Source organism: Jaminaea rosea, assembly GCF_003144245.1.
Source record: "Jaminaea rosea strain MCA 5214 unplaced genomic scaffold BDZ90scaffold_7, whole genome shotgun sequence".
Taxonomy (NCBI): domain Eukaryota; kingdom Fungi; phylum Basidiomycota; class Exobasidiomycetes; order Microstromatales; genus Jaminaea; species Jaminaea rosea.
The window spans coordinates 403,396-429,126 of NW_020289981.1; the positions used below are offsets into that span (position 1 = coordinate 403,396).

General features: G+C 59.2%; 13 protein-coding genes across 13 annotated transcripts; 8 read left to right on the forward strand and 5 right to left on the reverse strand.

Moving 5' to 3' along the window:
• The first annotated feature begins 239 nt into the window (after positions 1-239).
• BDZ90DRAFT_178698 (hypothetical protein) lies at positions 240-2,949 on the forward strand. The gene is made up of 2 exons (XM_025503755.1): positions 240-1,047; positions 1,132-2,949. The coding sequence occupies exons 1-2, from the start codon at positions 346-348 to the stop codon at positions 2,644-2,646; spliced, it is 2,217 nt and encodes a 738-aa protein (XP_025362045.1). The 5' UTR covers positions 240-345; the 3' UTR covers positions 2,647-2,949.
• On the reverse strand, positions 2,930-3,356 carry BDZ90DRAFT_212038 (hypothetical protein; the record flags this gene model as incomplete). The annotated part of the gene is made up of 2 exons (XM_025504127.1): positions 2,930-3,091; positions 3,276-3,356. Coding segments are annotated over 2 exons (243 nt in total), but the record flags the coding sequence as incomplete, so codon positions are not given.
• Positions 3,357-4,176: 820 nt separating this feature from the next.
• Positions 4,177-5,110, forward strand: BDZ90DRAFT_232406 (hypothetical protein). Its single transcript, XM_025506243.1, has one exon. It carries the CDS (start codon positions 4,386-4,388, stop codon positions 4,851-4,853), a length of 468 nt encoding a protein of 155 aa, XP_025362047.1. The 5' UTR covers positions 4,177-4,385; the 3' UTR covers positions 4,854-5,110.
• Positions 5,111-6,601: 1,491 nt separating this feature from the next.
• BDZ90DRAFT_232407 (hypothetical protein) lies at positions 6,602-8,060 on the forward strand. The gene is made up of 3 exons (XM_025506244.1): positions 6,602-6,953; positions 7,032-7,036; positions 7,200-8,060. Exons 1-3 carry the CDS (start codon positions 6,856-6,858, stop codon positions 7,631-7,633), a joined length of 537 nt encoding a protein of 178 aa, XP_025362048.1. The 5' UTR covers positions 6,602-6,855; the 3' UTR covers positions 7,634-8,060.
• A 226-nt stretch (positions 8,061-8,286) lies between these two features.
• BDZ90DRAFT_232409 (hypothetical protein) lies at positions 8,287-10,237 on the reverse strand. Its single transcript, XM_025506245.1, has one exon. The coding sequence runs from the start codon at positions 10,119-10,121 to the stop codon at positions 8,490-8,492; it is 1,632 nt and encodes a 543-aa protein (XP_025362049.1). The 5' UTR covers positions 10,122-10,237; the 3' UTR covers positions 8,287-8,489.
• A 178-nt stretch (positions 10,238-10,415) lies between these two features.
• BDZ90DRAFT_279788 (zf-ZPR1-domain-containing protein) lies at positions 10,416-12,476 on the forward strand. Its single transcript, XM_025509211.1, has 3 exons — positions 10,416-10,566; positions 10,653-10,803; positions 10,881-12,476. Exons 1-3 carry the CDS (start codon positions 10,456-10,458, stop codon positions 12,314-12,316), a joined length of 1,698 nt encoding a protein of 565 aa, XP_025362050.1. The 5' UTR covers positions 10,416-10,455; the 3' UTR covers positions 12,317-12,476.
• A 116-nt stretch (positions 12,477-12,592) lies between these two features.
• Positions 12,593-13,780, forward strand: BDZ90DRAFT_232410 (mannose-P-dolichol utilization defect 1 protein). Its single transcript, XM_025506246.1, has 2 exons — positions 12,593-13,010; positions 13,099-13,780. The coding sequence occupies exons 1-2, from the start codon at positions 12,656-12,658 to the stop codon at positions 13,590-13,592; spliced, it is 849 nt and encodes a 282-aa protein (XP_025362051.1). The 5' UTR covers positions 12,593-12,655; the 3' UTR covers positions 13,593-13,780.
• A 144-nt stretch (positions 13,781-13,924) lies between these two features.
• Positions 13,925-17,193, reverse strand: BDZ90DRAFT_220310 (hypothetical protein; the record flags this gene model as incomplete). The annotated part of the gene is made up of 2 exons (XM_025504430.1): positions 13,925-16,627; positions 16,717-17,193. 2 exons carry the CDS (start codon positions 17,191-17,193, stop codon positions 13,925-13,927), a joined length of 3,180 nt encoding a protein of 1,059 aa, XP_025362052.1.
• A 917-nt stretch (positions 17,194-18,110) lies between these two features.
• BDZ90DRAFT_179002 (hypothetical protein) lies at positions 18,111-19,586 on the forward strand. The gene is made up of 2 exons (XM_025503757.1): positions 18,111-18,368; positions 18,440-19,586. Exons 1-2 carry the CDS (start codon positions 18,285-18,287, stop codon positions 19,334-19,336), a joined length of 981 nt encoding a protein of 326 aa, XP_025362053.1. The 5' UTR covers positions 18,111-18,284; the 3' UTR covers positions 19,337-19,586.
• Positions 19,012-19,755, forward strand: BDZ90DRAFT_178994 (hypothetical protein). The gene is made up of 2 exons (XM_025503756.1): positions 19,012-19,126; positions 19,451-19,755. The coding sequence occupies exon 2, from the start codon at positions 19,456-19,458 to the stop codon at positions 19,672-19,674; it is 219 nt and encodes a 72-aa protein (XP_025362054.1). The 5' UTR covers positions 19,012-19,126; positions 19,451-19,455; the 3' UTR covers positions 19,675-19,755.
• Positions 19,756-19,835: 80 nt separating this feature from the next.
• BDZ90DRAFT_246290 (hypothetical protein) lies at positions 19,836-21,878 on the reverse strand (the record flags this gene model as incomplete). Its single annotated transcript, XM_025507546.1, has 5 exons — positions 19,836-19,902; positions 19,951-20,505; positions 20,620-21,308; positions 21,330-21,607; positions 21,767-21,878. The coding sequence occupies 5 exons, from the start codon at positions 21,876-21,878 to the stop codon at positions 19,836-19,838; spliced, it is 1,701 nt and encodes a 566-aa protein (XP_025362055.1).
• Positions 21,879-22,036: 158 nt separating this feature from the next.
• BDZ90DRAFT_232415 (hypothetical protein) lies at positions 22,037-23,095 on the forward strand. Its single transcript, XM_025506247.1, has 2 exons — positions 22,037-22,408; positions 22,495-23,095. Exons 1-2 carry the CDS (start codon positions 22,140-22,142, stop codon positions 23,072-23,074), a joined length of 849 nt encoding a protein of 282 aa, XP_025362056.1. The 5' UTR covers positions 22,037-22,139; the 3' UTR covers positions 23,075-23,095.
• A 42-nt stretch (positions 23,096-23,137) lies between these two features.
• On the reverse strand, positions 23,138-25,627 carry BDZ90DRAFT_232417 (MFS general substrate transporter). The gene is made up of 2 exons (XM_025506248.1): positions 24,992-25,627; positions 23,138-24,916 (listed from the first exon to the last, which is right to left on the reverse strand). Exons 1-2 carry the CDS (start codon positions 25,516-25,518, stop codon positions 23,230-23,232), a joined length of 2,214 nt encoding a protein of 737 aa, XP_025362057.1. The 5' UTR covers positions 25,519-25,627; the 3' UTR covers positions 23,138-23,229.
• Between the last annotated feature and the right edge of the window lie 104 nt (positions 25,628-25,731).

Below are 25,731 nucleotides of genomic sequence, written 5' to 3' on the forward strand. Positions count from 1 at the left end.
TGCGCTTGGTCGCTTTCGGAGGCCTCGTCCGACACTCAATGTCCCCCTCGAGGTTGCTCACTGCTCAGCAATCAATCCAATCGATTCCTTGCCGCACTTACCACGCTCAGGGCGACGACGTCAAAGACTGTGAACAAATCTGCGCCTGTGTCGCTCGCCACTTCCCTTCCTCATCGTCATTGCCGTCGCTCTCGGCGCGCCTTCCAAGTAGATCCCTATCTCTGCCTCGATTGCACCGCACTAGCATTCTTCCTCAATCTTCAATGACGCTTGCGGTCTAAGAGAACGACATCAACACAAGCAACAGCATATAGTCTCGTCTTTCCGATCTTCCCATTCGCGGCCATGTCCGCTGCCACTCTCAATGCATCGCAAGATAGCGTCGCCTCCTCAGCAGCATCGTCCTCCGGCGGCGGCTCCTCCAAAGATGGTCTTCCAATGCCTGCCCGTCGAGTGAGCACCTTCGACTCCTCAAGCTCTTCATCTTACTCGCCGTCGAATCCACACGACCCGAATCTCAAGCCCGCCGCCTCCATCCTCGCCAACGCACACGAGGGTACATCCCGGGAAAAGGTACGGGCCAAGTCCTCCAAGCGCTCCGCCTTCAAGGCTGCCTTTGTACCGGTGCAGCCGGGCAGATTGATCAAGAGCAATGGCAAGCCGCTAGGCAAGAGCTTCGAGCGCAAGACGCCCTTGCCGCAGGGGGCTAAATTCGAGGGTGGTGTGGTACTGCAGCATGACCCGAGAGGAGAGGAGGCGAGCTCCGGTGATGGGCTTGTCCCGGCAGGGGCAACGAGCAGCGATACTACCGGGAGTAGCAGCGTGAACGGCGCTAGTAGTGGGGAGGTCACGGGGGATAGTCTGAGCGAGAGTGGGAGCACCACAGGACTGTCTTCTTCGCCTTCCACGTCGATGTCGTCCTATAGCCGAAGCCCTTCAGTGGATACGGCGGCTGGTGGCGAAGAGGACGATGTCTTCTCTGAGGTCTCGTCGCCCATTCACCACCCGAGGAGTCGGACGAACACCATGTCCACGGAGAGCTCGTCCGTGAGTGCGGTGCCGCTTCAGGACATGAAACAGCCCAAAGGGGAGCTCGCTGACACCTGCTATGTTACCTCCCTGCCCCTTCAGAGTGGCTCTTCACAATGTGCCATCCGCTTTGCCCCCCTCCCCGTCTCCGGTCGCCTCAAGCGCGCCAACTCAATCACAATCGGCGTCGCAGCTCGATCCCAACTCCTACGATCGCAAGGCACCGGCCGCAACTCATCTCAATTTCCTGCACAGCCCATCCAAGCACCGCTGCCGCACGGCATGTCCTACCAAGATACGCACAAGGGTGTACAAGCCGGCTCGCCCAACTACAATCCCAGGAACAGCAAGCAGAATGTTCAGCGTAGCGGCTCTCAGAATTCGGGCACGCCAGGGTCCGTGGGATCTTCTGGGTCACGAAGGAGCGGAGAGTCGCAGGTCGGCAGCCCATCTTCGCAGAGCAGCAGCAGCATCAATAGCATGTCAGGCTTTGGGGCCTTGCCGGACGATACCGTCGACTTGGGCGAGGAGCTGAGCAAGGGGTTGAAGTCGGCTTGGAGGAAGATGAGGGGAGGGAGCACCAGTAACGGTAGTGACAAGAACGCCAATGGCGAGAAGACGGCAGTGGGAGCTCCGACAGATAAAGTCACCCCTTCGACGGTCTCCGCAACCAAGAAGACGAGCGGCTTTGACGCACCGTCCAATACGGCGGACAAGAGCCGTACGGGCTCAGCAATCGCTGCGGACCCAGGAGGAGGAGCGAGCAAAGGCGCTTCATCGGGGGGCGCGGCCACGCCTGCCGCAGGCGACCACACACCGCGACGTCCCACTTCACCAGCACAAGGCCTCTCCGCCCTCTCATTGCAGGATCGACAACAGCAGCAGGCCCAGGACTCATCGCAGGGCTCGCATCATGACCATTTCCCTGCACATGGCAGCGCGAATACCCACAAGGATCATTCTCACGGACCGGGCCCATGGCAGCACCACAACCCATTCCTCGTCGACCACGAAGATCGCGGAGGAGACGGAGCGAAGACGCCTCGTGCCTCACAGCAGAATGCTGATGCCGGCAGCAGCGGCATGACTGGCGGTGGTCCACATCGACGTCTCTCCACAGGTGCCTTCCTCAAGAACGAGAGCCTGAGGGAGATGCAGGAGCGCAGAAGGAAGGGTCTGCTTGGGATGGAGGGTGAGAGCCCTGATGAGCATGATGATGAGCACGACGAGGACGGCTTCGAGGAGGCCGAGCAAGGTGCGATGGATCAGGCGCGCGAGCAGGAGACCTTCGCCGCTTCGCTCAAGCAGTCCCTCGGCCGCACTGGAGCGGGTACCGTTCTGGCTCGCCTGTCCCCGTGGGGCGGGCAGGCACCGGCCTCGACGGATGATCAGGATGTGGGAAGGGGTTTGCAGAGGCAAGACGACGTTGTGATGCCCAAGCATAATCCTGAGCAGGAGGATGACAGCAGCAGCAGCGGGAGGAATGACGATGATGAGGGAGAGGAAGACGAAGACGAGGAGGAGATGCGCGAGGCTGAACAGCTGGCAGAACAGAGTGCGGCGGCCGCTTCGAGGGGAAGAATGGAGAAGGCCGCTGCGGTTGAGAAGGTGCACTGATGCAGGACGAGGATGTGGTGTCAATATGGACTTTTGTCGTGCTTTCGACTTTGATTCAATACGCTATGGTCGTGTTGTTACTATTTGACTTTGATTCTGGTTGAGTCAAGTCTCTGTATGGTGTGCCGAGCTGCGTTGAAGACGTCAAGGTGGACGCCGACGCCTGAGGCACAAGCCGCTACGGCGCTTCATAGCACCGGCACGTCGCTTCTCTACTCTCGCACTCTCTTCTTCTACTTTCCGCCTCCCAATCACCAGTCTCTTATGCCCGCCCGCCTCAAGCTTGAAACTTCCTCAGTGTTGCCAACTCATCAATGAGTGCTTGAAGCTTCACCTCATCTTTCGTCTCCAAGGTAGGGATCAAGTTCTTTGCCTCCTCGACCGTCTCGACGGCCAAGTTGGCCAGCTGGGCCCTCTCGAAGCCAGTGAGGGCAAGTCCGCCTTCCTCATCGTCATCGTACCCTTCGTCCTCGGGCTTTATCCCATCATTGGCCGCTTGGCGCTGCGCGAGACGATATGCGGCTGCCTCTGTTGAATGCTCGAGGAGGAGGCTGGGCGAGGGGCGAGGGAGGTGAGAGACTTGTCAGTCCTGCGAACAGCCCCACTCAAGCCCTTTGTCGCTGCGTCACCCACTTCCTCAGTTGCCTGACAGTGTCCAGCTCCTTGTATCTGCTGAACGTCTCGAGATACTCCATGCTCTTCTGCAGCACAGGATTGGCAGCGTCCTTCGCTGCCGCTCCCGCCGCACGATCTGGGTCGTCGAGCTTCTCGCGGAGCAGAGTCAGAGCCTCTGAGATGTTGATCGTGTTAACGTGGTCGGATGTCTCGTCGGAGAATCCTGAGTGATAAGAAGGGAAGACGACGGTGGGAGAAAAGGCCATGGTCAGGCTATGTGCATTGAGCGGAGGACTCCGAGGCTAGTATTCACCATCTGGTAGCTTGCCCTGCGTAGCATCCTCCTCTACTACCACATCCTTGTCTCCGGGACGACGCCTGCGCTTTGTGTCTGGCATTCTGTCGAATCTTTAGAAGTGGTCGACGGCGGCCAGAGGATGTCTGTGCGGAGACGACGAGGCCAGCTGGCTGAGGGCCTGCCTCAGGTCCAACGAGGACTAAGCTGAAAGCAGCAGGCGCAGCACTGAGGCTCGCCGAGCTGTTGCAGCCTCACGAGGGTCTAGTAGCGGCCAATGAAGAGTTGCTTCGCCCGCTGAGAAGAGGATGAGGGCGGGATGGACGTCAGATGCAGCAACGGAAGTGGACGATGGATCCATCCGCCGCCCCTTTGATCGCACCGACGACTCCCATCTCGTCCGCTCCGAGACGCGACCAACGGCTCGGAGCCGGAATCTGAGAGATGGTGAGGAGGAGGGCTTAGTGAGCTGCTCCTCATCGTTCATCGTCGCCATAGGCTTTCTTTGCAACTCGAGACGAAGCTACGTCTGACACGTGCACAGGCATGGCTCACTCATACAAGTTCGAGAAGGCTAGGCCAATTTTACCCGTGAGGGGCTGCCTCTGCCTCAAGAAGATCACCGGTTGTGAGGCTCACTATTCCACGGCAGACATCCGGCCGCAAGCAAGCATTCTGCGTCTCATTATCGCAATCAGTGACCAACCCGACCAACGCAGGAAGGTTGACTGAAGAGGAAGGTGTTGACCGTCGTTGCAGGGTGGGAAAGGAGAGAGTATCACCCATCAAGCCGTATCACAGCGATCGAATGAGCGGCTGAGGATCAGTCATGTTGAGGGCTCCCTCGTTGCTCTCATGTGGCGCTCGATCGATCAATATAGGGCTCGGAGGAGAGGCAACACGATCCCTGTTGACACGGTCGGCCAGGCAAGTACGGGTCAACGTCGAAGCCACTCAGCGGGGAGGAAATCGCGCAAACCCTCCCCTGCTGGATCAAGGTAGGTCCGCCAATTACAACATGCTGTCCCTGTGGAGTATAGAGGCCGAAAGTAGTTTCACATCATGCTCACACTCAACGCACTTTCCTGGGAACTTTCCGAAGCACACCCAGGAAAGGCAAACGCCTCATGACCGCTCGAGCATCGAGCGCCAATCCCCTTCGCCTTTGCCTGCGGACCATTTTCTCGATCGATTACTCCTCGTGCTACTCGCCGTTGGCGCCGATGCTGTACATTGTGCTCAACCCACGCCCACTCTGTGCGCCGACCGTAAGTCGTGTACCGTACGGGCGTGTTAATTTGAACGTGACCCTCTCGTCCTCGATATCGGCGGGCGCGCGGGCGCATTGGCAATGAGGATGTTCTCCCATGCGAGAGAGGGAGAGAGGGAAATCTTGCCTCATCTATCGCGTCTAGCGTAGCGTGGCCAAGCAGCTCAGGCTCGGCCTTGTCTTCGTGCGTAGGCAGCGTGACGTCGCCGAGTAAGGCTAAGAAGAAGTAGCTTGTGTATCATCTAGTAATTGACTCGAAGCACGTCCTCTACACTATCACGATCAAGCTCTCGACGGCCGCCATGAACTTCTTCTGCACCTTCAGCCTTTTCCCTTCTCCTCTACCAAGCTCGGTGCGAGGGTCTCTTCTTGGCGGTGCTTGAACGCCGTGAACTGCCCGTCGTCCGCGATCGATTGCCAGCTGCACTCCTTGAGCTTAACAGGATCAAAGGGATAAGGGGCTCAGTGCTCTGCGCAGGCAAGTAAGCATGTGGGCGCGGTGGGCACGGCGGGCGCGGCGGGCGCTGCGGGCAACTTTTGGGTCGCGGTCGTGGAGGCGGGGCAACGTTTGCGCTAAAAAACCCTTTCTTTGAATGATACGGCCGTCTTTGCTTCCGACTAATTGGTCAAGAAGGTGGATGAGAGTTAGCGCGTTGACGAGGGTCTTGGTCTCCTATGTACTTAGTGGTATTCGCCCGACCATGACACTTCGAATGAGGCTCCGCCCGCACCGAGCTCGGGAAGCCTTGTCCGAGAGCGGCACAGGGGACCGACGCGATGGATTCCTCGCTTCTGGTCTTCGCCTGGAATGCCCCGTAAGAGCAGGCAATAACGGCAGTATCACGACTTCAACCGGCCGACCCCGTGCACCGATGCTGTGCCTGGTCCCACACAACATCTCATCCCTTGCTTCGTCGGTGACGGTGGGGCGATGGGGGAGCTCAATCATGAGTGACTACGAGATGCTGCTTCACGGTGCCCGCGTTCCTCCTCATGCCTGCTGGCATGCTGCCGCTGCGATACGGGCGGTGCCCACGATGAGGTCTGCGTGCCCTGCATTCCCCCCATAGGCCAAGCAAAGAATCGTCCCTGGATGTGCTCATCGTTGCTCGATGGTCGACGCTCGGCATGGTACGCTCTCCCTGACGCTCTCGATGCGCTCGATGGGCCGATGTTTACGCTGCCCTTGGAAGGGGCCGGCTGCCCTGCATCCTCCTTCACACGCACTCGTGCACAAATTGGATGAATGATGATGCTGCTACTGGCTGCCGGTGCTGGTGCTTGAGCAGCTGCCTGGGTGTCGTGGCGTGATCATGGTCGGCCGCCTGAGCAAGCAGCAAGCAGCCGTCAATGCCGTCGCTGTTGCGGCTTCACTGGGTCTGCCAGCAATTGCCTACGAGCGGCTTCCCATCGTCGGGCCCCTTCCTTGGGTGTGTGGTCGTTGATTGAGAGCTGAGTTTTAGCTGGTCTTGTGCCTGCCTCATTTACGGGAAAACTCCGCAGACACCACCTTGCCTTCTCTGCAGGGCCGTGCCAAGTCGGCCGCCGCCCCGCTCTGTGCCCTGCCGTGGCCCACAAACTCTCACTGGGCGCTGGTGCTGGATCAGGCTCAACCCGCACCCCTGGTCCAGGGCTCCAAGGGGCCACTCCCTCCCCTCACTTGACTTGGTGCTTTCGATTGCCCAACGCCGATCTTGGCGGTCGAAATCGTCGTTATAATGACTTGATCGACCTACCACCACTACCAGCGAACCCCTCCTCATCAAAAACCCCGAATTCGAACACACCAACGTAACACCTTCCCCTCCCCCCTTCACTACTTCTGCTTCGCGCAACATGAAGTTCTCCCTTGCTACCGCTTTCTCCCTCCTCGTCGCCTCTGGCCTCGTCGTCGTCTCAGCCGCGCCTGCTCCTGTGAGTGCTTAGTCTAAGTTCATCATCTCGAAAGAGAACGTGGTGGGAACGGTCTTATGTGGCAGAGATGGGCAGCTTCCATCCACTCAACTTGACTTGACAAGCGGAGAGCTGGATGTCGGGGCATCGCCTTCACCATCAGCATAGAGGCAGCACGCTGACACCATTCACTCCACACGCCTCGCCCTTCCCCATCCACGCCGACACACGCGCGTCTCCACTTCACTACATCCTCACCTCGCTCTAATCATCTATCTTGACTCTCTAGGAGACTGCGGACGCTGTGAAGAGGGTGAGTATTTCGCTTCCTTGCTACCACCAACGCGCCCCGCCGCATTCCCACCCTACCAGACTACTGACCACCACCACCAACTCCCTCCTCATCCCCCCATTCATCCTCGCAGGACGACAAGCCCGCTGCTGACTGGGGTCGTGTTGCCGCATGGAAGCGTGACGAAGAGCCCGCCGAAAACTGGGGCCGCGTCGCTGCCTGGAAGCGCGATGAGCCTGCTGCCGACTACTACGGTGGAGGCCGTGGCGGAAGCTGGAAGCGCGACGAGGAGCCAGCTGAGAACTGGGGCCGCGTAGCAGCTTGGAAGAAGCGTCTCGACAAGCCCGCTGCCGACTACTACGGTGGTGGTCGTGGTGGCAGCTGGAAGCGCGCAGAGGACCCCGCCGCCGACTACTACGGTCCCGGCCGTGGCGGTAGCTGGAAGCGCGACGAGGAGCCTGCCGCCGACTACGGCAGGGCTGCAGCATGGAAGCGTGAGGGATCGGACAAGGTTGAGGCCCGTGAGGAGCCCGCCGCCGACTACTACGGCCCTGGCCGCGGCGGAAGCTGGAAGCGTGAAGACAAGCCCGCCGCTGACTGGGGACGCGCCGCCGCCTGGTAATCACCTCTATCACCATGGGCACCTTCAAGCGCCACCACACTGTCATCCTTACCATTAGCTTGAAATAGGGCTATTCCTCCTCTACCCTACCATCGACAACGCCACCCCACACGCATCATCACGGTCACCCTCCTCCATCGATTCAACTTCCTTCACCTACAGTACACAACAGCGTGCGCTCTCGTCAATACTCACGCGGAGGAGCGAAGGCAACGCAAGAACACCACTAGTCGAATCCTCCCGGCGCCACCATGACAATCACCCACCACCATCAAAGACCGAATTTCCGTCTCGTTTCCTATCGTTCCATCGTACCATAGCCTTCTCACTTCGACTCCCTAGTCCCCTTGTGTTCTCAATTTTGTCTCTACTAGTCTCGTCACGACTCGCTCATAGTCATTCAATCAACAGACCTGTTTCGTCGTCCTGCGAAGCTCGTGTGTCGCCCTCCTCGCTACCAGCCTCGGCACCGTCAGCTGGACCCTGTCACTTCACGCTAGTGGACCAGGGTACACGCTAGCACGCTAGCGTCCTGTCACCGGAGGTTGAGACGTCACGCCACGAGCGGAGCTTCGTCTTTCTCCGTTTAACTGATTGTGGTACACAGCAATCACGGGCCAGAGCTGAAGCTAATCAGACTAGCGTCATTGACATCGCTCTCTTCCATCAGCACGTCGCATCCTCTCCTCGCCGCGATCGAAGAAGCGGCAGAGATGAAGGAGCGCCGCGACCACCGCCACTGTCCACGTCGAAAGGTGGTCAAAGTGAGCTTCGCTGGCTATTAGACAATACTGTGATGCTACAAGATGTGAATTGCGCTGCTGGTCCACGCTCAAAATGATCTCCTCATCCCTCGTCAAAGCTCATCCTCCCAAGCAGCTTGAATCGCCGCGAGGGCCAGCAAATGTTCTTCCTGGTCCCTCCTTCTCGCCTCTCGTCGCTCCGCTCCCTCTCCAGCCACGTCTTCCTCTTCTCCATCCCCGCCCTCTCCCTCGTCTTCTCCACCAGCGGCGCCACTGGCCGGGAGTAATCCATCGAATAGCCTGTTGTAACATCCCGCCCCGGGAGTGTTGAAATGCTGGTAGGGCCTGGCCGCATTCAACCTCGTCCCGCACAAGTAGCAGAAGTGGGCCTGACACTTCGAGCAGATCATGTGATTGCAACCCACCGTCTTCTCTACGGGGGAGGAGCAGTGCGGACAGGGAGTGGCGTGTTCGCTCAACCACCGTCTGTTTGCCTTGTCCTCCTCGAAGCGTGCCTTCAGCCTCAAGAGGTTCTTCTTGCCATACCGTACCTCCATGGCTGCTCGCTCATGAGGGGAGGCTGCATCGTAGGCGGAGAGGAGGGCGTCGCTCGAGGCTATTCTGCAAGGATTGGGAGAATGCCAGGTGTGCCTGCACCAGGAGCAGAAGGTGAGAGAGCAGGAGGGACATTGCCTGAAGGATTGGTAGCGGGTGGAGTCACGGTCCTCAGGCCGGAGAGGAGCGAGGGTCTGGCAGCCTGTTCGTGGACAGGGGACCGCGGACGGGTCTGATTCTGCAATGTGCTTGGCGACGAGGAAATGTAGGCGGGAGATGAGCTCCGGGTGGGAGGGGGAGAGGATAGACTCGACCTCGCTGATGGAGAGGAGCCCTTGCCCGTTTGATCCCATGCTGGCGCCAGCTTGCCCGTTGCCCTGGCGAGCGGAAGAAGTGACGCAGGACGGATCGGGACACGAGGTAGCGAGTCGCAGCGATCCCTCAGTCAAGTGAAGGTTCAGATAATCGGTGAGACAGTCCTTGCAGAAGACGTGCGAGCAGGCTTGAAGCTTTACGCAAGCTCCGCCTCGTTTGGCATCGAGACAGATGGAGCACATGAAGCGCCCGCCTTCGAAGGCTGCATTGCTGGCTAGACGGTCGTAGGCGAGGAGGATGTCGCTGAGGGACCGGGTGGTCGACGACGAGGAGGTCGTCGATGCGACTGCGGTTGGCTCTGTGAATGACAAGCTTCCCTTTCCCGGCTTGCTTGCAAAGGGTCCAAACCCGGCGACAGCCTCTTCTGCCCATCCTTCGCGCAGCCATTCGCCCCACGTCCAGAGGACTTCGCCCTGCATCTCTTGCCACATTTCTGACAAGCGACTCGATAGCCACGCTGCTTGTGCATCGTCTTTGCAGCTATGATCCAGCCAGGGGGCTGCAAGGCGTTTGACAATGGGTGGCTCTTTGAGTGGGTATCGCCCGGGCAGCGAGACGACGAGGGTCAATGGCGGCAAGTGGGCCAACTGGAGGCTGCCGGGAGAGCAGCTAGACGTCGATGCCGCTTGTGAGATGCCCACACGGAGCTTTTCGGAAAGTACGACTGGTAGAGCAAAGGTGACAATATGCCGATCATCAGAGCCTTCGCGACGTCTCTGTATGCTGACTTGATCGCGGTCCGGATAGATGGCTTCGAGAGCCAAGAGCTCGTCGTCCTGCAGTGCAAGCGCTTCGTCGTCTTCTCTTGAAGCCATGATGGTAATTGTGTGCGAGCCGGAGGCTTGCTGAATTCAATGCTGCTATCTCATCGGTCCAGATGTAGACGATATTCTCGAGTTGGTGGCGAGAGGGAAAGTAGCGTCCAAGCCAGAGTAGAGCTGCAAGTCGGACGAGTGCTGAGGGTTTACCAGCGGACTGAGCTTTGATTAGCCCGAGGGAGTGGAGGTGAATAGGACAAAGACTAATCACCGTTGAGCGCTGCGCCCCGCCACTTGTATTCACTGAATTTTGGTCCTCGTTCGACATCCTTCCGCTTCTTCTTTCCGGACCACCAACACCACCCGCTAGCGTATCCAATTCACCGACAACATGTCAGGACAGGCTCACGACCCCTTCTTCAGGCCCATTGGGGAGCATGTGGCCGATGATGCTATTCAGACGGATCCTAATGCTGACCCGCCCAAGATGGTAGAGGAGATTGTACGTGCGCGAGCTTCGAAACGAGGATGCTGCACCTGCGCCACCAGACAGTCGCTCATCGACCTCACTGCTCCTTCCCTCCACAGGAATCACTCTGTTTGCGATGCCAGAACAACGGAATCACTCGCCTTTTGATGACTTACATTCCGTACTTCAAGGAGGTCCTGGTAGCTTCGTTCTCGTGCGACCACTGTGGCGAGAGGAACAATGAGATTCAGAGTGCGGGACAGATCCAAGGTGAGCAGAAGAGATGCTGCGACAACCATCCTGGTTACCTTGTTCTGACCCCGACAATTCTCCCTCCTCGCCCTCAGAACGCGGCTGCGTCTACACCGTGCATGTCGTCGACTCGAGCGACCTGGACCGCCAAATCGTCAAGTCCGAATGGTGCACACTCAACATTCCCGAGCTGCAAATCGAGATTCCACCCAAGCGCGGCCAACTCACCACAATCGAGGGTGTCATTTCTGATACTTTGCGAGACCTCGAGCTTGACCAGCCCCTCCGCAAGCACATGGCTCCTGAGGCCTATGAGAAGATCGAGGTTCTCTGCAGCAAGCTGAGAGAAATTCTGGGCGAGGAGGCACCAGCTGCGCCAGGGGAGGATGCAGCTGGCTCTTCATCTGCGGCTGAGGGATCGAATGGCCTGAAGAGCCACGGCCCAGTGGGCTCCACCTCTACTTCACGTCAGAACCGCAATTTCGCCCCCTTCAGCTTGCGACTGGATGACCCCTCGGGCAACTCCTTTGTCGAGTTCACAGGCGCCATTCAGGGTCGAGGCACGACCGACAACAAGTGGACGAAGCGGGAATACCCCCGTTCTCGCGCCCAGAACGAGGCCCTCGGTCTTGCAGGGCCCGCGGATGCTTCAGCCCGTGCTGGCTCGTCAGCCGCAAGCGCCGCTGCGACGAGCAAGAAGGTGGCCTCAGCAGCAGAGGCCGAAGCTCATGCGATGTCGCATGGCTTCACCGAGGGCGAGTCCGACTTCAACAACGAAGAGATCTACACCTTTGAGGGTACTTGCTCCTCCTGCAATTCTGCGTTGGACACAATGATGAAGAAGGTCAACATCCCCTACTTCAAGGACATCCTCATCATGTCGACCAACTGCGATGCTTGCGGCTACAGAGACAACGAAGTCAAGTCCGGTGCGGCGATCAGTGACAAGGGGCGCAAGATCACTTTGAAGGTGGAGGACGCCGAGGATCTTACAAGAGATATCCTCAAGAGCGAGTCGGCCGGCTTCTCCATCCCCGAGATCGACTTGCACCTCTCGCCCGGCACATTGGGTGGACGCTTCACCACCCTTGAAGGTCTCCTCCAACAAGTCTACGATGAGCTCTCCGAGCGCGTTCTCATGCGCGGCGACTCGTCCGCCTCATCAGACAAGAGCGCCTTCGAGTCTTTCCTAGGCAAGCTCAAGAGCGTGATGAGCGCAGAGGCCTGTCCCTTCACTGTCATCTTGGATGACCCGCTCGCCAGCTCCTACCTGCAGAACCCCTATGCTCCAGATGTTGACCCGCAGATGAGCGTCGAGGAGTACGAGAGGACTTGGGACCAGAATGAGGACCTTGGCCTGAACGACATCAATGTTGACAACTACATGAACGAGGAGGACGCCGCTGAGGCCAAGGCGCTCAATGAGGGGCCAGAGAGCGCTGCTGCCATCAAGAGGAAGGCGGAAGAGGCTGCAGAGGGGGAGGGGAGACCTGCGCCGCCCAGCGAGGCTGGTGATGACGTCAAAGCGTAGATCAAATTCCTTCTTGATGTATAAGATGCTACGCTGAGTCGACTTGATGCTGTATAGTAATCGACGATTGGCTGGACTCGCTCTTTCAGTGCTTCATCGACTTGGACGGCGTCACGCCACGCGACATCGCACGGGCCACAGACGCCACGCTCAATCGATCTCATCTCGCGTCGTCCTTGAACTTGCAGCCGCCCGATGCGTTTCGTCCAGACTTGCTCAGCTTTCCTTGCTTTCTTTCCCTCACGTCTCACACCTCATCCCCGCGGCGGCCACATACCAGTCGCAGGCGTCCACGACGTTGATATAAGCGCAGTCGTCCTTCGCTAAAGACTAGCAACGATGTCGTCCCTCCTGCAAGCCATCACCCACTCCTTTCCTCCTTGGCTCTCTAACCTCGGCGTCTCCATCCTAGGCCAGGAATGCTACACCATCACAGTCTATGATGCCGATCTCACTCACACGCCCTGCCTACGACTCGCAATCTCCAAGGCCCTAGGTCTCGGCATCGTCATCTTTGGCTCCCTGTTGAAACTGCCGCAGATGTACAAGATCGTCAGCGCCAAGAGCACAAAGGGCATCAGCTTGGCAATGTACGCCATGGAGTGTTGGGCCTTTGTCGTGTCTTTGGTCTATGCGTACAGGGGCAAGCTGCCTTTCAGTACTTATGGGGAGAATGCAAGCTTGACTGTGCAGAGTGAGTGCAGAAAGGGAGCAAGGATGGGCTTGGTTGACTGCGAGAGGTATTGACAGTCATGCATTCCCCCCTCGCGCTGCGCCCGTAGACTTCATCATCACCCTCCTGATCATCAACTACGCCCCCTCACGACGCTCTCACCAACCCTACGCTGGTCCACCTAATCGCACTCTCCCCCTCCTCCTCACCTCGATTACCATGCTCCTCACAACCTCCTTCCTCCTCTCCCCTTCGCTCTGCCCACCCTCGCTCCTCTCCCTTCTGCAAGCTACGACAATCCCCGTCTCCCTCGTCAGCAAGCTCCCGCAAATGGCTCAGCTACACCGCGATAAGGCTGTGGGCAACCTCAGTGCGCTCGTCGTCTTCGCCCAGCTAGCCGGTACCATCGCGAGGGTGTTTACGACGATGACGGAGACGGATGATATGCTACTGCTGGCTGGATTTGGGGGAGCGACGCTCTTCAACGGCATCATCGCCGCGCAGTATGTCATGTACTGGAATGGAGATGAGAGGAGCACCTTCAGCAGCGGCTTGATTGATGAGAAGAGGTACGCGGGATCCAGCAGTGTCAAGAGGGATTGACGGCGACGGCGAGGAGCGCGTGATACTTGCATCGAGAGAATGTTGCTGTCCAGACAGCCAGTTGGACGCAGAGGAAAGAAGAGAGGGTAGTGCAGAGACAAGAAAAAGTCGGACAGCATCTTCGCAGAGCTGTGTCGAGATGGTCATAAATTATCAGAATGAATCTACTGACATGAGAGGTCGGAAGAGTCGGTCGTGAGAGAAGTCGTGACTGGAACGAGCTGATGAGGTGACGCGAGTTGGTGTGGTAAGCCTGGCTAGCAGTGTCTGATGATACATAAAGATGGAGCGTAGAATTTCGACAATCTCTCGAGGAAGGCTCGCCGCCGCTCTCAAGCCTCCTCCTGCGCGTTCATCGCAGAGGAGATTCTCCCCTCGGCGGCGGTGCTGCTAGTATTGTTGCCCGAGGCAACGACAAGGGTAAGGGGAACGTGCAGAGCCTCCGCTGCATTGTTGCCACTATTCGTCTTGGCAGTCGAGAGGACATTGAAGATGGCAAAGGCTGGCTCACCGACCACCTTGCATGTCTCTCCGTTGACGAGGCGGCTTGTCGTTTCGAGGGAGAGGACCGGTTGCGATGTCGCGCTGGTGGTGGTGATGGTGTCTGCCTCCGCTGCTGCTGCTGCACCAGCGATGTTGCCCTCGCCTGATGTCGCCTCCTTCTTGCCATTTGCTCCCCACCCGTAGTGCAAGAGCGTTTTCAGCTCATCCCTGTGCGACCCCAACGTCGGGTTCTTCCTGCCGCGTCCTACAACGACCAGGCTGGGCTTCTTCTGCTGAATCACCTCAATCATGGCCTTGAGCAGGCGCGCACTGCTCACGGTCTGTACCGTCAGCCTGCCTGCATCGCGCGCTACAGCAAGACGAGGGTCCCTCTCCAGGCGTTGCAGAGCAATATCGTCTTCGAGGAGCGACTCGAGAGGAGATCGATGCGGCCCGGCATTGTCGCCCAGGTGCGAGCGCGAGTAGTAGGTGTCCTGTACGCCGCCGATAGTGTTGCCTCCGCCGGCTTGAGAGGGGGACAGGCTGTGTGCATGATGCACCGTAGGCGGGACAGTGGGCAGCTTCTCCCCCTCTTGGCCCTCCTCTGCCTCTCCGCAGCGTTGCAGCCTGAGAACCGTGCACGTCAAGTCGTCATTGGTGGCAGCCAGGCGCCCAACAAAGTCCAAAGCGACCCGGTCGTCGGGCCCACCCATGAATGTCAGGAGGACATGCGGGCGCCCAGCGCTCATGCCTGCTGAGCTGGGGGCTGCACCACGTTGCACAAGGAGACCGACGTCGCAATCTGCGCTCTGGATGAGCTTGCGAGCGAGAGCCGTATGCTGGCTACTGACCTTCGTGAGCTGCTGATCACCAGTCGCATTGGTTGGAGACGTGGCGGTGGTGAGCGCCGAGGACTGGTTGTGCAAGGTCTGCGTCGTGGAGCCTCCGCGGCCGAAGATGCCGTCGAATGGGCTGGCGAGAGTGGAGGCGAGACCCTGCTGCGATGATTGGTGTTGAGGAGAGGTCTGCTCACCCACCAAAACGGGCATGGTCCATGGAAGGAGGACAAGGTCCGATGCCACGTTCCTCGCCCGCGACGCAACTGTCGAACTGAACTGATCTGTCGACACGACACGCATGGCCGTGCGCACAGCAATCCCCTGCAGCTGGGCAAAGGTACGGAACACGTTGGAGATCGGATCGAGGCGCATCGTGTCGTCACTCTCTGCTACGCGCATGACAGCTGACGTGCGGTCGGTGAGCTCGACAAGGCGGAGAGCGTCGAGGTGAACAGGAGAGCGGACGGCCGAGCTGCGGGTGTCGGTGGACGGGTAGCCGCGTGCGAGAGGTGCAGGAGCGTCGTCGCTGATGTCTTCCTTGTCGTCGTCGTCACCATCGCCGCCGCTGCCCTTCTCGTCTGCTGAAGATGAGCTGGTAGAAGAGTGTGCCATGCGGTTGTTGCGCTGCCTCAGTCCATCGCCACTGCCGCTGAGCGCATGACCGTCATCGAAGGCAGCCGCCACGTTGGGACGCATGAGTCTGACAAAGGTCATGAGGCCAGGCAGGTGCTCAAAGCTCGTGAGAACGACCATGAGTCTCTTTGTGCCAAGCGACGAGGCCCGGACTCCTTCAGGATCGCTGCTGTCACCGCTACCTGCGCTGCCGCTCTTGGAGCCCTTGGCCACGTCGTTGTCGTCCTGATCATCGAGGGCGCGACGATGCTTCTCAGGGTAGATCCACAGGGTGAGTGGTGTAGTTGCGACGGTCGTGACGACGGCCATGAGAACAAACATGGAGAAGGTCTGCGTGTTGAGGATGCCTGCCGACAGGCCAATGTTGAGGACAATGAGCTCGACCAGTCCCTTGCAAGACATGAGCGTGCCAATGGCCGCAGATTCGCGCAAGTTGAAGCCCATGAGCTTGGCCGCGATGGCGCATCCGCCGAACTTGGACATGAAGGCTACGATGATCGTCGCTATTGTGTAGCCCCAGATGAGGCCGGAATTCAGATCGCCCAGGTTTGTCTTGAGTCCACTCAGCGTGAAGTAGAGAGGCAGGAAGACGACGGAGACCAGATCCTCGATCTTCTCTGTCAGGGCGACGGCGAAGCCTCCTTCGTGCGGGACCATGATTCCGACTAGGAAGGCGCCGAAGATGGGATGAACGCCAATGATGTCTGTGATCCACGCTGAGATCAGCATCAAGATCAGAGTCACGGTGATCATCAGTTGGTTGGGGCCGTTCTCGAAGCTTCCCGTGCGATTGGCGAGCCAGACGAAAAGGGGCTTGATGAGGAAGAAGAGGATCAAAGTCCAGCCCACGGCACAGAGAAGGACGTAGACTGCTACGACGCCCGATGAAGCGTTGACCAGAGCAACGGTAAGGGCGAGGAGAATCCAGCCGACGACATCGTTGCCCACTCCGGCGGCGAGGACGACTACGCCGACGCGAGTTGAAAGGAGCTTCATCTCGGTGAGGATGCGAGCGAGGATAGGGAAGGCGGTGATTGACATGGCGACGCCCGTGAAGAGGAGGAAGTGGCCGAATGTGACCTGAAGGCGAGAGAGAGCGTGCGGAGATGACAGTGGTCAGTCGATCACATAAAGACGAGCTTCCATCTAGGAACGCAGTCCACACTCACCTTGGTCTCATCAACGAAATTGTCATAGATGCCCTTGGAGAGAGCAGCGCCCAGAGCAAGAGGCACCGCAATTCCAACAAGACTGACGGTCGCACACTCCTTGGCGGACTTCCTCATCAGGCGCAAGTCGACCTCCAATCCCACGAGGAACATGAAGAGCACCAGACCGATGGTAGCCACCAGGTTGAGGTAAGGCAGCGAAGGGACGGGAAAGATATGTGCCGAGAAGCCAGGAATGCGTCCCATGACCGTAGGACCGAGGATGATGCCGCCTATGACTTCGGCAATGACTGTAGGCTGATTGAGGCGCCTGAAGCCAACAGCCAGGACCCGCGAGAAGATGATGATAATGCTAGCTTGGATGATGAAGAGCCGGATGGGATTGGCGGTGGTGAACTCGGTCGGGTCGATGCCCGTCAGCACCGAGTCGGATGTCGCTGCCCGAGCAGCGAAGACTGGGGCGAGTTGACGATCCATGGCGGTGAGAGAGAAGGTCGAGGGTGATGTTGTGGGCATGGCCGGGGAAGATTGACCTTGTATGCTGTACCTTATGAAGACGGTCTGTTGATTGTTATGTGGCAAAGTGTTGGTCTGTGCTGGTCGGAGTCACGATGGGATAGGGGTCAATCAGGTCAAGTGGCGTCGTCGACGACGACGACGACTGGCGGTCTCCGTCGGTGAGAGATCGAGTGGTGAGGAGGGGGTACGACGACTCAGATGGCTCCCGCCTCTAGCCCCTATTGGGGTCGAGATCGTTGTTGACGACGAAAGGTGGCGCCAAGTGATCTCCCGTTGCGGGGCTTGAAGGTGTGAGAGAAAGAGGAGGGAGAACAGGATGATGGAGAGGGAAAAAGGGGGAGGCCAAAGCGGAGAAGGGACATTTTAGTCTATTTACGCTCCCAAGCGCTTAAGCCCCCCGTCCCTCGTCTCGTCTCCTGCCCCGCTCTCGCACGCACGTTGAGGCTGTTGCGTCCAGGCACAGATGGGCGCAGACGCACAGCTAACCTCGGCCCGCCAAGACGCAAGACGCCCGCTCGCTCGCCTTGACCTTGACCTCGACCTCAACTCGCCTTTTGCTCCTGGGGGTCTTGCCCCACTTGCCCTTGCAGCAAGGCTCCTGCTTCCCCCGCTCCCTCTTGCTCTTTGCTCACCATATCACGACTTCCACAGTACCCTTCGAGAAGCTATGTGAGCAGGGAGAGGGTCTAGGCTGTCGCTAGCGCCCGCGATACCACGCTGCTGCCAACATCACGCGATGCCGCGTAGAGCGTGCGCCAAGTCAGTCTGCGGGAACGAGGCTTAATGAAGGCCGGAAGGCGCCGTCCGTATGACTGGAGGAAGTAGCATTGACCCTGGACCTGAAGTGGGGCCCGCCTTTCAGGCAAAAGGGTGCTAGCGTGGGACGATGTCTGAGCTCCTGTCCGCCTGCCTGTACTTCCGTTGCCGCGTGGAGGGCGCGAAGCTGCTCCCGACAATGTCTCGACGCGACGAGGGCAAATCGATTTCCATCATTCGACCTCCTCCACGTCATCGCCGGCCTCTCTTCCCCCGTCCTCACCGACGCAGAGATGGAGGACTCAGATGACTACGAGGCCACGCGTCAGGAGACAATCCGACAGAACAAGGAGCTGCTCGCCAGCTTGGGACTCAATGTGAGTTGTCACGCTTCCTCACTTTGATCGAAGCCTTGTCTGAACCGCATCCTTCTCCACCGCGCTCCCAGTCCAGCACAATCCGCATCGGCTCCCCTCCTCCTGAGCCCAAGCCGCGCAAGCCGTCAGGTCGCAAACGTCAGCAATCTCAATCCTCCTCGCCCGGTCCTTCCACCCAACCCCTGGTCCCGACCCGTGAACGCTCTGCGCGCGTAGCTGCTCGAGGGTCACGTCGCGTCTACAATGAGAAGGACCTCTCCTCCTCGTCCTACCTCAAAATCAAGCGTGAACCTCCAGCGCCTCGCGAAGGCTCGCGCAAGTCTGGGCGACTGGCTAGTGGAAGCCGTCGTAGGTATGGCGATGACAGCGACGACGACAAGGGGAGGCGTGATTCGCGTTACTACGAGCCCGACACATCTGACCCAGACTCGGACGACTACGTCGGCGGATCGCGACCACGTCCCGCTCCACCGGTCAAGATCAACACAAAGCCCGCGCCGAGGCAGCTCGTCCCAAACGTAAAGGACTCGGCCCGTCCACCGAGGATGTACCGCCCCCAAGGGGAAGACGAGAGTGACGAAGAGCTCGACGCCGAAGGTCGTGCCATACGCCAGCCGTTACCTCGTAGGGCGAAAGACGGTTCCAACGAGCTGGTGTTTGAGTCCCACTGGGATCACTTCAGGCCCAATCTCACCCCCGAGCAAGTACTACGAGGCGGCGCATTCGGCGGCACGTACTTCAAGGAGCATTACTCGCGCGTCCTGCGCTGCGACCTGGACGTCCAAGCAGAGCTGAACGAGATGCCCGCGCATTGGCTCAGAGGAATGGACTTGGGGCGTTTCGTGTACAGCGAAAATTATGATATTGAGGTCAACCGATATAGAAAAAAGGCAGGGCAGAGTCTGGATGCGTGGGAGGAAGCGGGGTGGATTGCTAAGAGAGACCCCAGAGGGTGGTTCCAGTGGTGAGTTCGCAACGCAGACTCCCCACAATGATCCTTGCTCGCGCGGTGACTTATTCCTCCACACCTGCCTCTTCGCCATCTGCCGCAGGTACATTCACTTCTACCTTGGTCGCCGCAGCACGGATGATGCGCGTCAAGTATCTCGCTGGCAGAAGGCCGTCGGCCAGACGGGCCGCTTTCGACGTGCAGCTGACAAGAGCGTGGCGAGCAGGCAGATCTGCTGGCAGTGGGCTGTCGATGCGGGCTACGAGGCGCCGGAGCCTCAAGCCCCGCTTGTTGGGCCGGACGGAGGGGATCGCCTCCAAACGCAGGACAGTGCGGATGAGGAAGGGGACGGGGTGAAGAGTGAGGACGATGAGCCATGAGGGCGGGCAGGTGAAGCATGGTACCCAACGAGTGGCGCTTGCTGGTCTCGAGCATTGAACACACACGACCAAACGAGATTGCTGTCCACACACGCTCAATCTCACTATTATTCACCCTCCCTCCTCGCCTCTTCCGTATCAATCAACATCCAACCCCAACCTCCTGAGCATATCTCTTCTGTCCGCCTCCTTCTCCCACTTGCGTCTGCGCTCTTCCTCCCTCCAGTCTACTCCCTCTTGATTCCCATCCCACCCTCTAGGCTCAACATCAAATTCCGGTCCCTCCGTTACCTCACTGATCCTCTTTGCCAACCGCTGTATCGCCTCCTGCTCGGAGGGACCGCATCGCAAGCCGAGGCGGAAGAGCTCGACTTCACCTATGAACCTACCGCCTGACGATGAGGGCGTTGTGGAGGGAGGAACAAAGGTGGTGCCGATTTGGTGCGGGTGGACGGGTGTTTGAGGACTGACGCCAAGGATGAGCTCTAAGGCTGCAGAGCGATGGGCATCACTTGGTAGACTGTCCAAGGTGCTGAGAGCTCGCTCTAGGCCAGGTCTTGCCTCGCCGAGGGGAAAAGCAGTGGATGGTGGTCGAAGAATGTTGCGCAGCTGTACGTCCGAGGCTAGAGCGACGACTTGCGGTCGCGTGAGAGGTTTGGGGTCGTCCCGGCGGAGAGGATCGAGAAAGATGAGTGGGTCGGGCTCGGGCGGGTAGTGAAGTGTTGTGAGCGGGGTAAGGGAGGGCGAGCGAGCCCGGTAGAGAGCGCGTGGTGCTGGCTTGCCGTCGTCTTCTTGCGGAGCAGACATGCTCGGCAACGTGGGCAGAGCTCCTTTCTCGAGAGGGTGAGAGAGGTCCTCTGCCGCCGGCTCAGAGAGCGTTGATGTTGACGCCGCAGCACAGTCGGCAGTAGCCTTCGCTGACATCGCTGTGTCCTCGGTCTTGCCGATCTCAACCACTCTTCCCCTCCTCCTCCTCTGCTCCTCAGCCTGACCCGCCTCCAGTTCAACGTCCTTCAGGAAGTTGTTGCGCACAAGGAAGCGCACGACTTGGGCAACAGTTGAGACATGTTGCGCTATCTCCTTCTTGAGGAGAGCGTGGAGCAGGTTGCGTGGCTCGAATGGGTTGGGTGGTGGGTTGCGCGGGCGTGGCCGAGGGCGAGAGGTTGAGGCTGCTGCTGCTGAAGAGTGGCCACCTGTTGTGGCTGGCTGTGAGTGGGACTGCTTGCATTGATTGCCAAAGTTGCAGCGGCCTTGCAGGTAGAAGCGGCAGACGGGTGGGCCTGCTGGAGTGGATGTCGATGCCTGTGGAGCTTGATCTTGATGGTCTTGATCTGCTGGCGCAGAGATGCCGTGCTCTGAAGGTGCCCCATCCGAGTCCGATTCGCTGTCACTCGAATCTTCATCATCATCTGATGAGTCGTCCGAGCTACCGGAATCGTTCACATCGCCATGCTTCCTCTTGGTCCCAGTGTTCGTGGCGTCTGACCCTTTCACCGGAGCCTGCTGCTTTTGCTGAGGTCTAGGTCTCGATATGCCTCCTCTCGAAGCATCGTCCCAAGCCTCTGCCCTCTTCTCGGCGACGACCTTATCGCTTGGCCAACGCTTCTTCCTCTGGTTGATCCACTCAGCTACCAGCTCGGGGGTAGAGAGAGAGATGTTCAGGCCGGGGATGGTTTCCATAACTGACTCTGAGGATTCGGTCTGCGAAGAGGCGGACTGTCCTGCCTTCCGAGCTCTCCTTTGGGCCTCTTTCCTTTCTTCGATGAGTAAAGGGTCGATTCGCTCTAGCTCTGCTTTGCCTCCTGGCGGGTAGATGAGGTGTCGATCTGCTCGGTGGAGGGTGAGGTTGAGGGGGGACGAGGTGCGGTATGGGCATGGCTGCTGACTGGATGCTATGGAAGATGATGGGTCTGAAGAGGAGCTGCATGGTAGTGGTACTAAGTGACCGCATACAAGGTGACCTGTAAGACCATCGTCGATTGTTGGAGGTGGGGGAGGGCGACGTGATGGTCCACCTCCTCGACCTGCCCCACTGCCGCTGCCGCTGCCGCCTCTTCCTCGCCCTCTACCTCTGCCTCTGCCTCTGCCCTGCCCGAACGATTGTGATCCATTGCCTGGGTAGCTAGGTCCCACGCTGGGCCAAGCACCACGACCTTGCGGCGGGTGTGGCTGGGATGCCATGGGGAGTGTTGTGGAGACGTGAACCAAGAAGGCCTGGTGCCAAATTTCGACGCCTCCAAGGCACGGAAGCGCCCACGCGAGTGGTCCAGTCCATGGCCGACGACGCGCTTGACGGCGGTCCACGCAGCGAGTGCATTGATGCACTCCTCGCTCGCTCGCTCCTTCCTTCCATCCCACCTTGCCTGCTGACTATCAGCTCCATCCGCCCTCCATCACCCCTCCGACCTATCTGTCCATCCGCTGCGGTAAAGCTACGGCAGCATGGCATCTCCTCAACCCGCACCAGGCACCTCCATGCAGGCAACTCGCGGTCCTCAACCTGGCTCAGCCAGCGTAGCCGTCAACAAGACGACGCAAAACGCTCACAACTACGCCTCAACCGTCGCAACCCAATCTGATGTAGCAAAGTATCGCGGTAAATACAAGGAGCTCAAGGCCAAGATCAGGGACATTGAGGCAGAGAATGATGAGATCCATTTGAGGACCTTGAATCTAAAGAGGACCATACAGAGGATGAGATTGGAGAGGGCGTGAGTCTGGCGATGCAATGCTGAGTTGGGTAGATGTCATCGGACGGAGATGCTGATTGTGTGATCACCTCTTCGATCGTCATCAGGGTCTTGTACGAACGCCTCGAAGCAGCACAATCTAGCGCAGCAGCAGGATCGGCCTCGATGCCCGCCCCCGTCATCAGGCCCGCCTCACCCCCACAAGACGGTCGCCCCGTTCCACCACCACCTGTCTCCGCGCCCATCTCTCAGCCTCCTCAGCCTGCTCAAGCCTCCGTCCCTTCCTCATACTCCGGTGAAGCAGCTACCGGCCCGATCATGATGACGCTGCCCTCAGGCGAGAGGGTAGTCCCTTCGGTCCTGGCGCCGCCGCCGGTGAGGGACAGGGATTATGCGACTCAGATGATGCAACGAGGCATAGGGATGGGCGCGGGCACCGGAATGGAGGGAGGTACGAGCTCCACGTTGCCGCCGCCGATGAGGCCAGGAATGGCGCATGCCCAGTCAGGTTCGCCTCCTGCTGCGCCGGGGATAGGGGCAGGAGGACCGCCAGGAGGTAGCAATGGAGCAATGAAGGTGACATTGAGGAGGGGAGGTGGAGGAGGGCAACAGCAACAGCAGCAAATGGGTGGGGAGGCAGCATCACCTTCGCATGGAAGAGGGTCAGCAGGTTCCCCGCCTTCGTGAGGTGGGGACAAGGAAGAGGAGGGCGGGGCGAGAAGCATTGAAGCAATCGCATTCACGTCAGAGCACAAGATTGTCACCCACGACCCAGAGACCTGGCGCACATTCGTGATTGCATTGCGAGGCCCGCTGCTTCTACTTGGTTCGCTCCGGTCCCGTCATGACGGGTCCTCCTCTCCATCTTCGCCTGCAGACCCCTCGTCCCCCGCCCTTGGATCAGTCCACGTCTCAATGGGCAAGGCCGCAGAGCAACCTGCCGCCAAAAGAAAGAGTGTCGTACACACAAAGCCGAGCATCCCATGACCGCCTCCTCCCCCACCCGCCTCGCTTCCCGTCCCAGCAAGCAAGGTCCCCGCCAGCAAAGGGGCCACGATCCCCGCTAATCTTCCTAAAGCGCTCGCTGTCCCCGCCGCTGTACCTCTAAGCCCCGGCGGGCTGAAGACCTCAGGCGTGTACCCATACAGGGCAGCGTACGCTGTACTCGCCGCAAGGCTCACTGACATGGTTGCAAGTGTCGCCGTCACTCCGCTGGCCCCTGAAGAGGAAGAGAGGAAGAAGAATGTGGCGATGCATGCCCCCGTCGCGAGGAGGGAGAGGGCCAAAGTGCCGCGACGACCGAAGATGGGCGGAGGCAGCTGTACGAGGTAGGAGGATAGGAGCGGTCCAGGGAGGGAGAGCAGGGAGTAGAGGAGATAGGAGAGGAGCGCATTGTGCTCGCTGTCTCCCGCCGTCTTCGCCCTGACCGAGGCCGAGGCCGAGGAGGAGCGGGTGGCAGGCGTGACCCGCTCAGCGAGCAGCTTGGGCAGGAAGACGTTGAACATTGTGAATCCCAGATTGACCGTGATCCAGATCGCCCAGACGAGAAGGGTTGTGCGACGCCAGTAGGGGTCGTAGAGCAGTGTGCGATACTTCTCGCGAAGGGTAGTAAGGGTATCTCGCCACGTCGAATCGGAGGCTGAGGGAGAGGATGCTTCGCGAGGTGTGTCTGATGCTCCTTGAGCCGTGCCGGAGGTGCTAGGCAAGGGCCTGTAGCCGCCGGAGCGTTGCAGCCCGCCGGAAGAGGGATCTCCGTGCGCGTGACCTTCGTCATCGTCCTCGCTATCCTGCTCCGCTTCATCTACGTCAACCTCGTGACGAAGCATACTACCCCTTTGGCCCCCTCCATCGGGCCCTTCGCTCCCACCAGTCCTCCCCTTTCCGACTCTACTCGCCCTCCTATCGCTCACGTCGCCCAACTCAACAGGTAGCGGCCGCGCATTGTACTCGGCGATCTTCCTTAGAGCCTCCCTTGCTTCCTCTCTCCTCCCACTGGACACCAAAAAGCGCGGACTCTCCAGCAATGGGAAGAAGACCAGTCGCAGCACTACGAAGAAGGCGGTGAGAACCGCTAGGAAGCCGAGGAAGTAGCGCCAAGTCTCTGAGTTTGAGGTGGGTGTGGATGGGAGGACGAGGATAGCGATCAAGGCGCTGAAGACGGATCCGGCGGAGAAGAAGACGCTGAGCGCTGTGAGGAGGTACTGTTTGCGCACGGGGAGGTTCTCGAGGAAGACGGTCCCATCTGTTGGCATTGAGCCTCCCAGTCCTAGGCCCAGGCCAAACAAGCATGCGCATAGCGTGACGAAGCCCGGAGCGAAGGCAGCCAACGTGCCGAAGGCCGCGACGAGAGTAAGAGTACCATTGAACGCTCCCCGTCGACCATAGGTGTCTGAGTAGGCACCCCAGGCTAGAGCTCCGAAGGTCATGCCGGTAAATGTAGAGGAGGAGAGGAGACCGATGTAGGCATCTGAAATTGCGTAGTTGACTTGGACTCGCGGAAGAATGATGGCCACGCCTTGGAGCCACATGCTGCGCGCGGTATGAAGGGCAAGGAGTCAGCCTGCGACGTGAGAAGGGAAGCCTACACCTGCGACTTCCGCTCACTTATCAGCTGCCCATCCACAGCCCGTCAACACTAGCAAGGCCCACTGATATCGTCCCATCCCGATTGCGTCAATCGTTCTATCGAGCGGCGTATCCCCATGTGCCTTGGCCCTCCAGGCCTGCATTCCCTCCTCATCTACCTCGTCCGCGGGTGCGACAGTAGGCGCTCCGGCGGTGGAGGCGCTCCGCATCGGCTTAGGCCGAGGGAGCGTATCGAGGAGGGAGGATGAAGAGGTACGCTGCGTACCCTGACGCGGGAGGTAGAGGGAGCGGCTTCGTGATGCCGGGTCCAGAAGGCCCGGTGCACGTAGCCGCTGAGAATCAGGCACGCCCTCGCCATGGCGTTGTCCAGGCTCGATGAAGCTGAGTGCGCGTGATACAGCAGCTTCGCCGCTCTCCTCATTGCGGCTTCTTGAGGATAGGGGTGGGCGAGGTGAAGGTTGACTTTGCCCAAGGAGCTGCGAGCCCTCGCCCCAGGGTCCCGCCGACAGGTAGTCCGCCTCCTCTGCGCCGCTGTTGCCTGACATGCTGTAGTGCTGCAAGGCTATGTGGCAGTCTGTACTGCCAAACTATTGGATGGGTGTCATGCTTGAAGTTAGAGTGAAGAGGGCCGTCTGGAAATGTGAGAAAGGCTCCGAACGAATCAATCCATCAGTCAATCAACTCCTCTGGCCCGCTCGCGGCTCGCCCACGTCGACTGGCGTTTCCGTTGGCCCCTGCTTCCTGCGTCCGTGCGTGTG

What these genes read in the sequence shown, in the direction of transcription:
- BDZ90DRAFT_178698 (XM_025503755.1), top strand. Translation starts at nt 346, where the DNA reads ATGTCCGCTGCCACTCTCAATGCATCGCAAGATAGCGTCGCCTCCTCA. An exon ending in TGTCCACGGAGAGCTCGTCC is followed by an intron (nt 1,048 to 1,131) that starts GTGAGTGCGGTG and finishes CTGCCCCTTCAG; the next exon opens with AGTGGCTCTTCACAATGTGC.
- BDZ90DRAFT_232406 (XM_025506243.1), top strand. Translation starts at nt 4,386, where the DNA reads ATGTTGAGGGCTCCCTCGTTGCTCTCATGTGGCGCTCGATCGATCAAT.
- BDZ90DRAFT_232407 (XM_025506244.1), top strand. Translation starts at nt 6,856, where the DNA reads ATGTCGGGGCATCGCCTTCACCATCAGCATAGAGGCAGCACGCTGACA.
- BDZ90DRAFT_232409 (XM_025506245.1), bottom strand. Translation starts at nt 10,121, where the DNA reads ATGGCTTCAAGAGAAGACGACGAAGCGCTTGCACTGCAGGACGACGAG.
- BDZ90DRAFT_279788 (XM_025509211.1), top strand. Translation starts at nt 10,456, where the DNA reads ATGTCAGGACAGGCTCACGACCCCTTCTTCAGGCCCATTGGGGAGCAT. An exon ending in CCAAGATGGTAGAGGAGATT is followed by an intron (nt 10,567 to 10,652) that starts GTACGTGCGCGA and finishes TTCCCTCCACAG; the next exon opens with GAATCACTCTGTTTGCGATG. An exon ending in GAGTGCGGGACAGATCCAAG is followed by an intron (nt 10,804 to 10,880) that starts GTGAGCAGAAGA and finishes CCTCGCCCTCAG; the next exon opens with AACGCGGCTGCGTCTACACC.
- BDZ90DRAFT_232410 (XM_025506246.1), top strand. Translation starts at nt 12,656, where the DNA reads ATGTCGTCCCTCCTGCAAGCCATCACCCACTCCTTTCCTCCTTGGCTC. An exon ending in TGCAAGCTTGACTGTGCAGA is followed by an intron (nt 13,011 to 13,098) that starts GTGAGTGCAGAA and finishes CTGCGCCCGTAG; the next exon opens with ACTTCATCATCACCCTCCTG.
- BDZ90DRAFT_179002 (XM_025503757.1), top strand. Translation starts at nt 18,285, where the DNA reads ATGGAGGACTCAGATGACTACGAGGCCACGCGTCAGGAGACAATCCGA. An exon ending in TCGCCAGCTTGGGACTCAAT is followed by an intron (nt 18,369 to 18,439) that starts GTGAGTTGTCAC and finishes CCGCGCTCCCAG; the next exon opens with TCCAGCACAATCCGCATCGG.
- BDZ90DRAFT_178994 (XM_025503756.1), top strand. Translation starts at nt 19,456, where the DNA reads ATGATGCGCGTCAAGTATCTCGCTGGCAGAAGGCCGTCGGCCAGACGG.
- BDZ90DRAFT_232415 (XM_025506247.1), top strand. Translation starts at nt 22,140, where the DNA reads ATGGCATCTCCTCAACCCGCACCAGGCACCTCCATGCAGGCAACTCGC. An exon ending in AGGATGAGATTGGAGAGGGC is followed by an intron (nt 22,409 to 22,494) that starts GTGAGTCTGGCG and finishes GATCGTCATCAG; the next exon opens with GGTCTTGTACGAACGCCTCG.
- BDZ90DRAFT_232417 (XM_025506248.1), bottom strand. Translation starts at nt 25,518, where the DNA reads ATGTCAGGCAACAGCGGCGCAGAGGAGGCGGACTACCTGTCGGCGGGA. An exon ending in TGTGGATGGGCAGCTGATAA is followed by an intron (nt 24,917 to 24,991) that starts GTGAGCGGAAGT and finishes TACCGCGCGCAG; the next exon opens with CATGTGGCTCCAAGGCGTGG.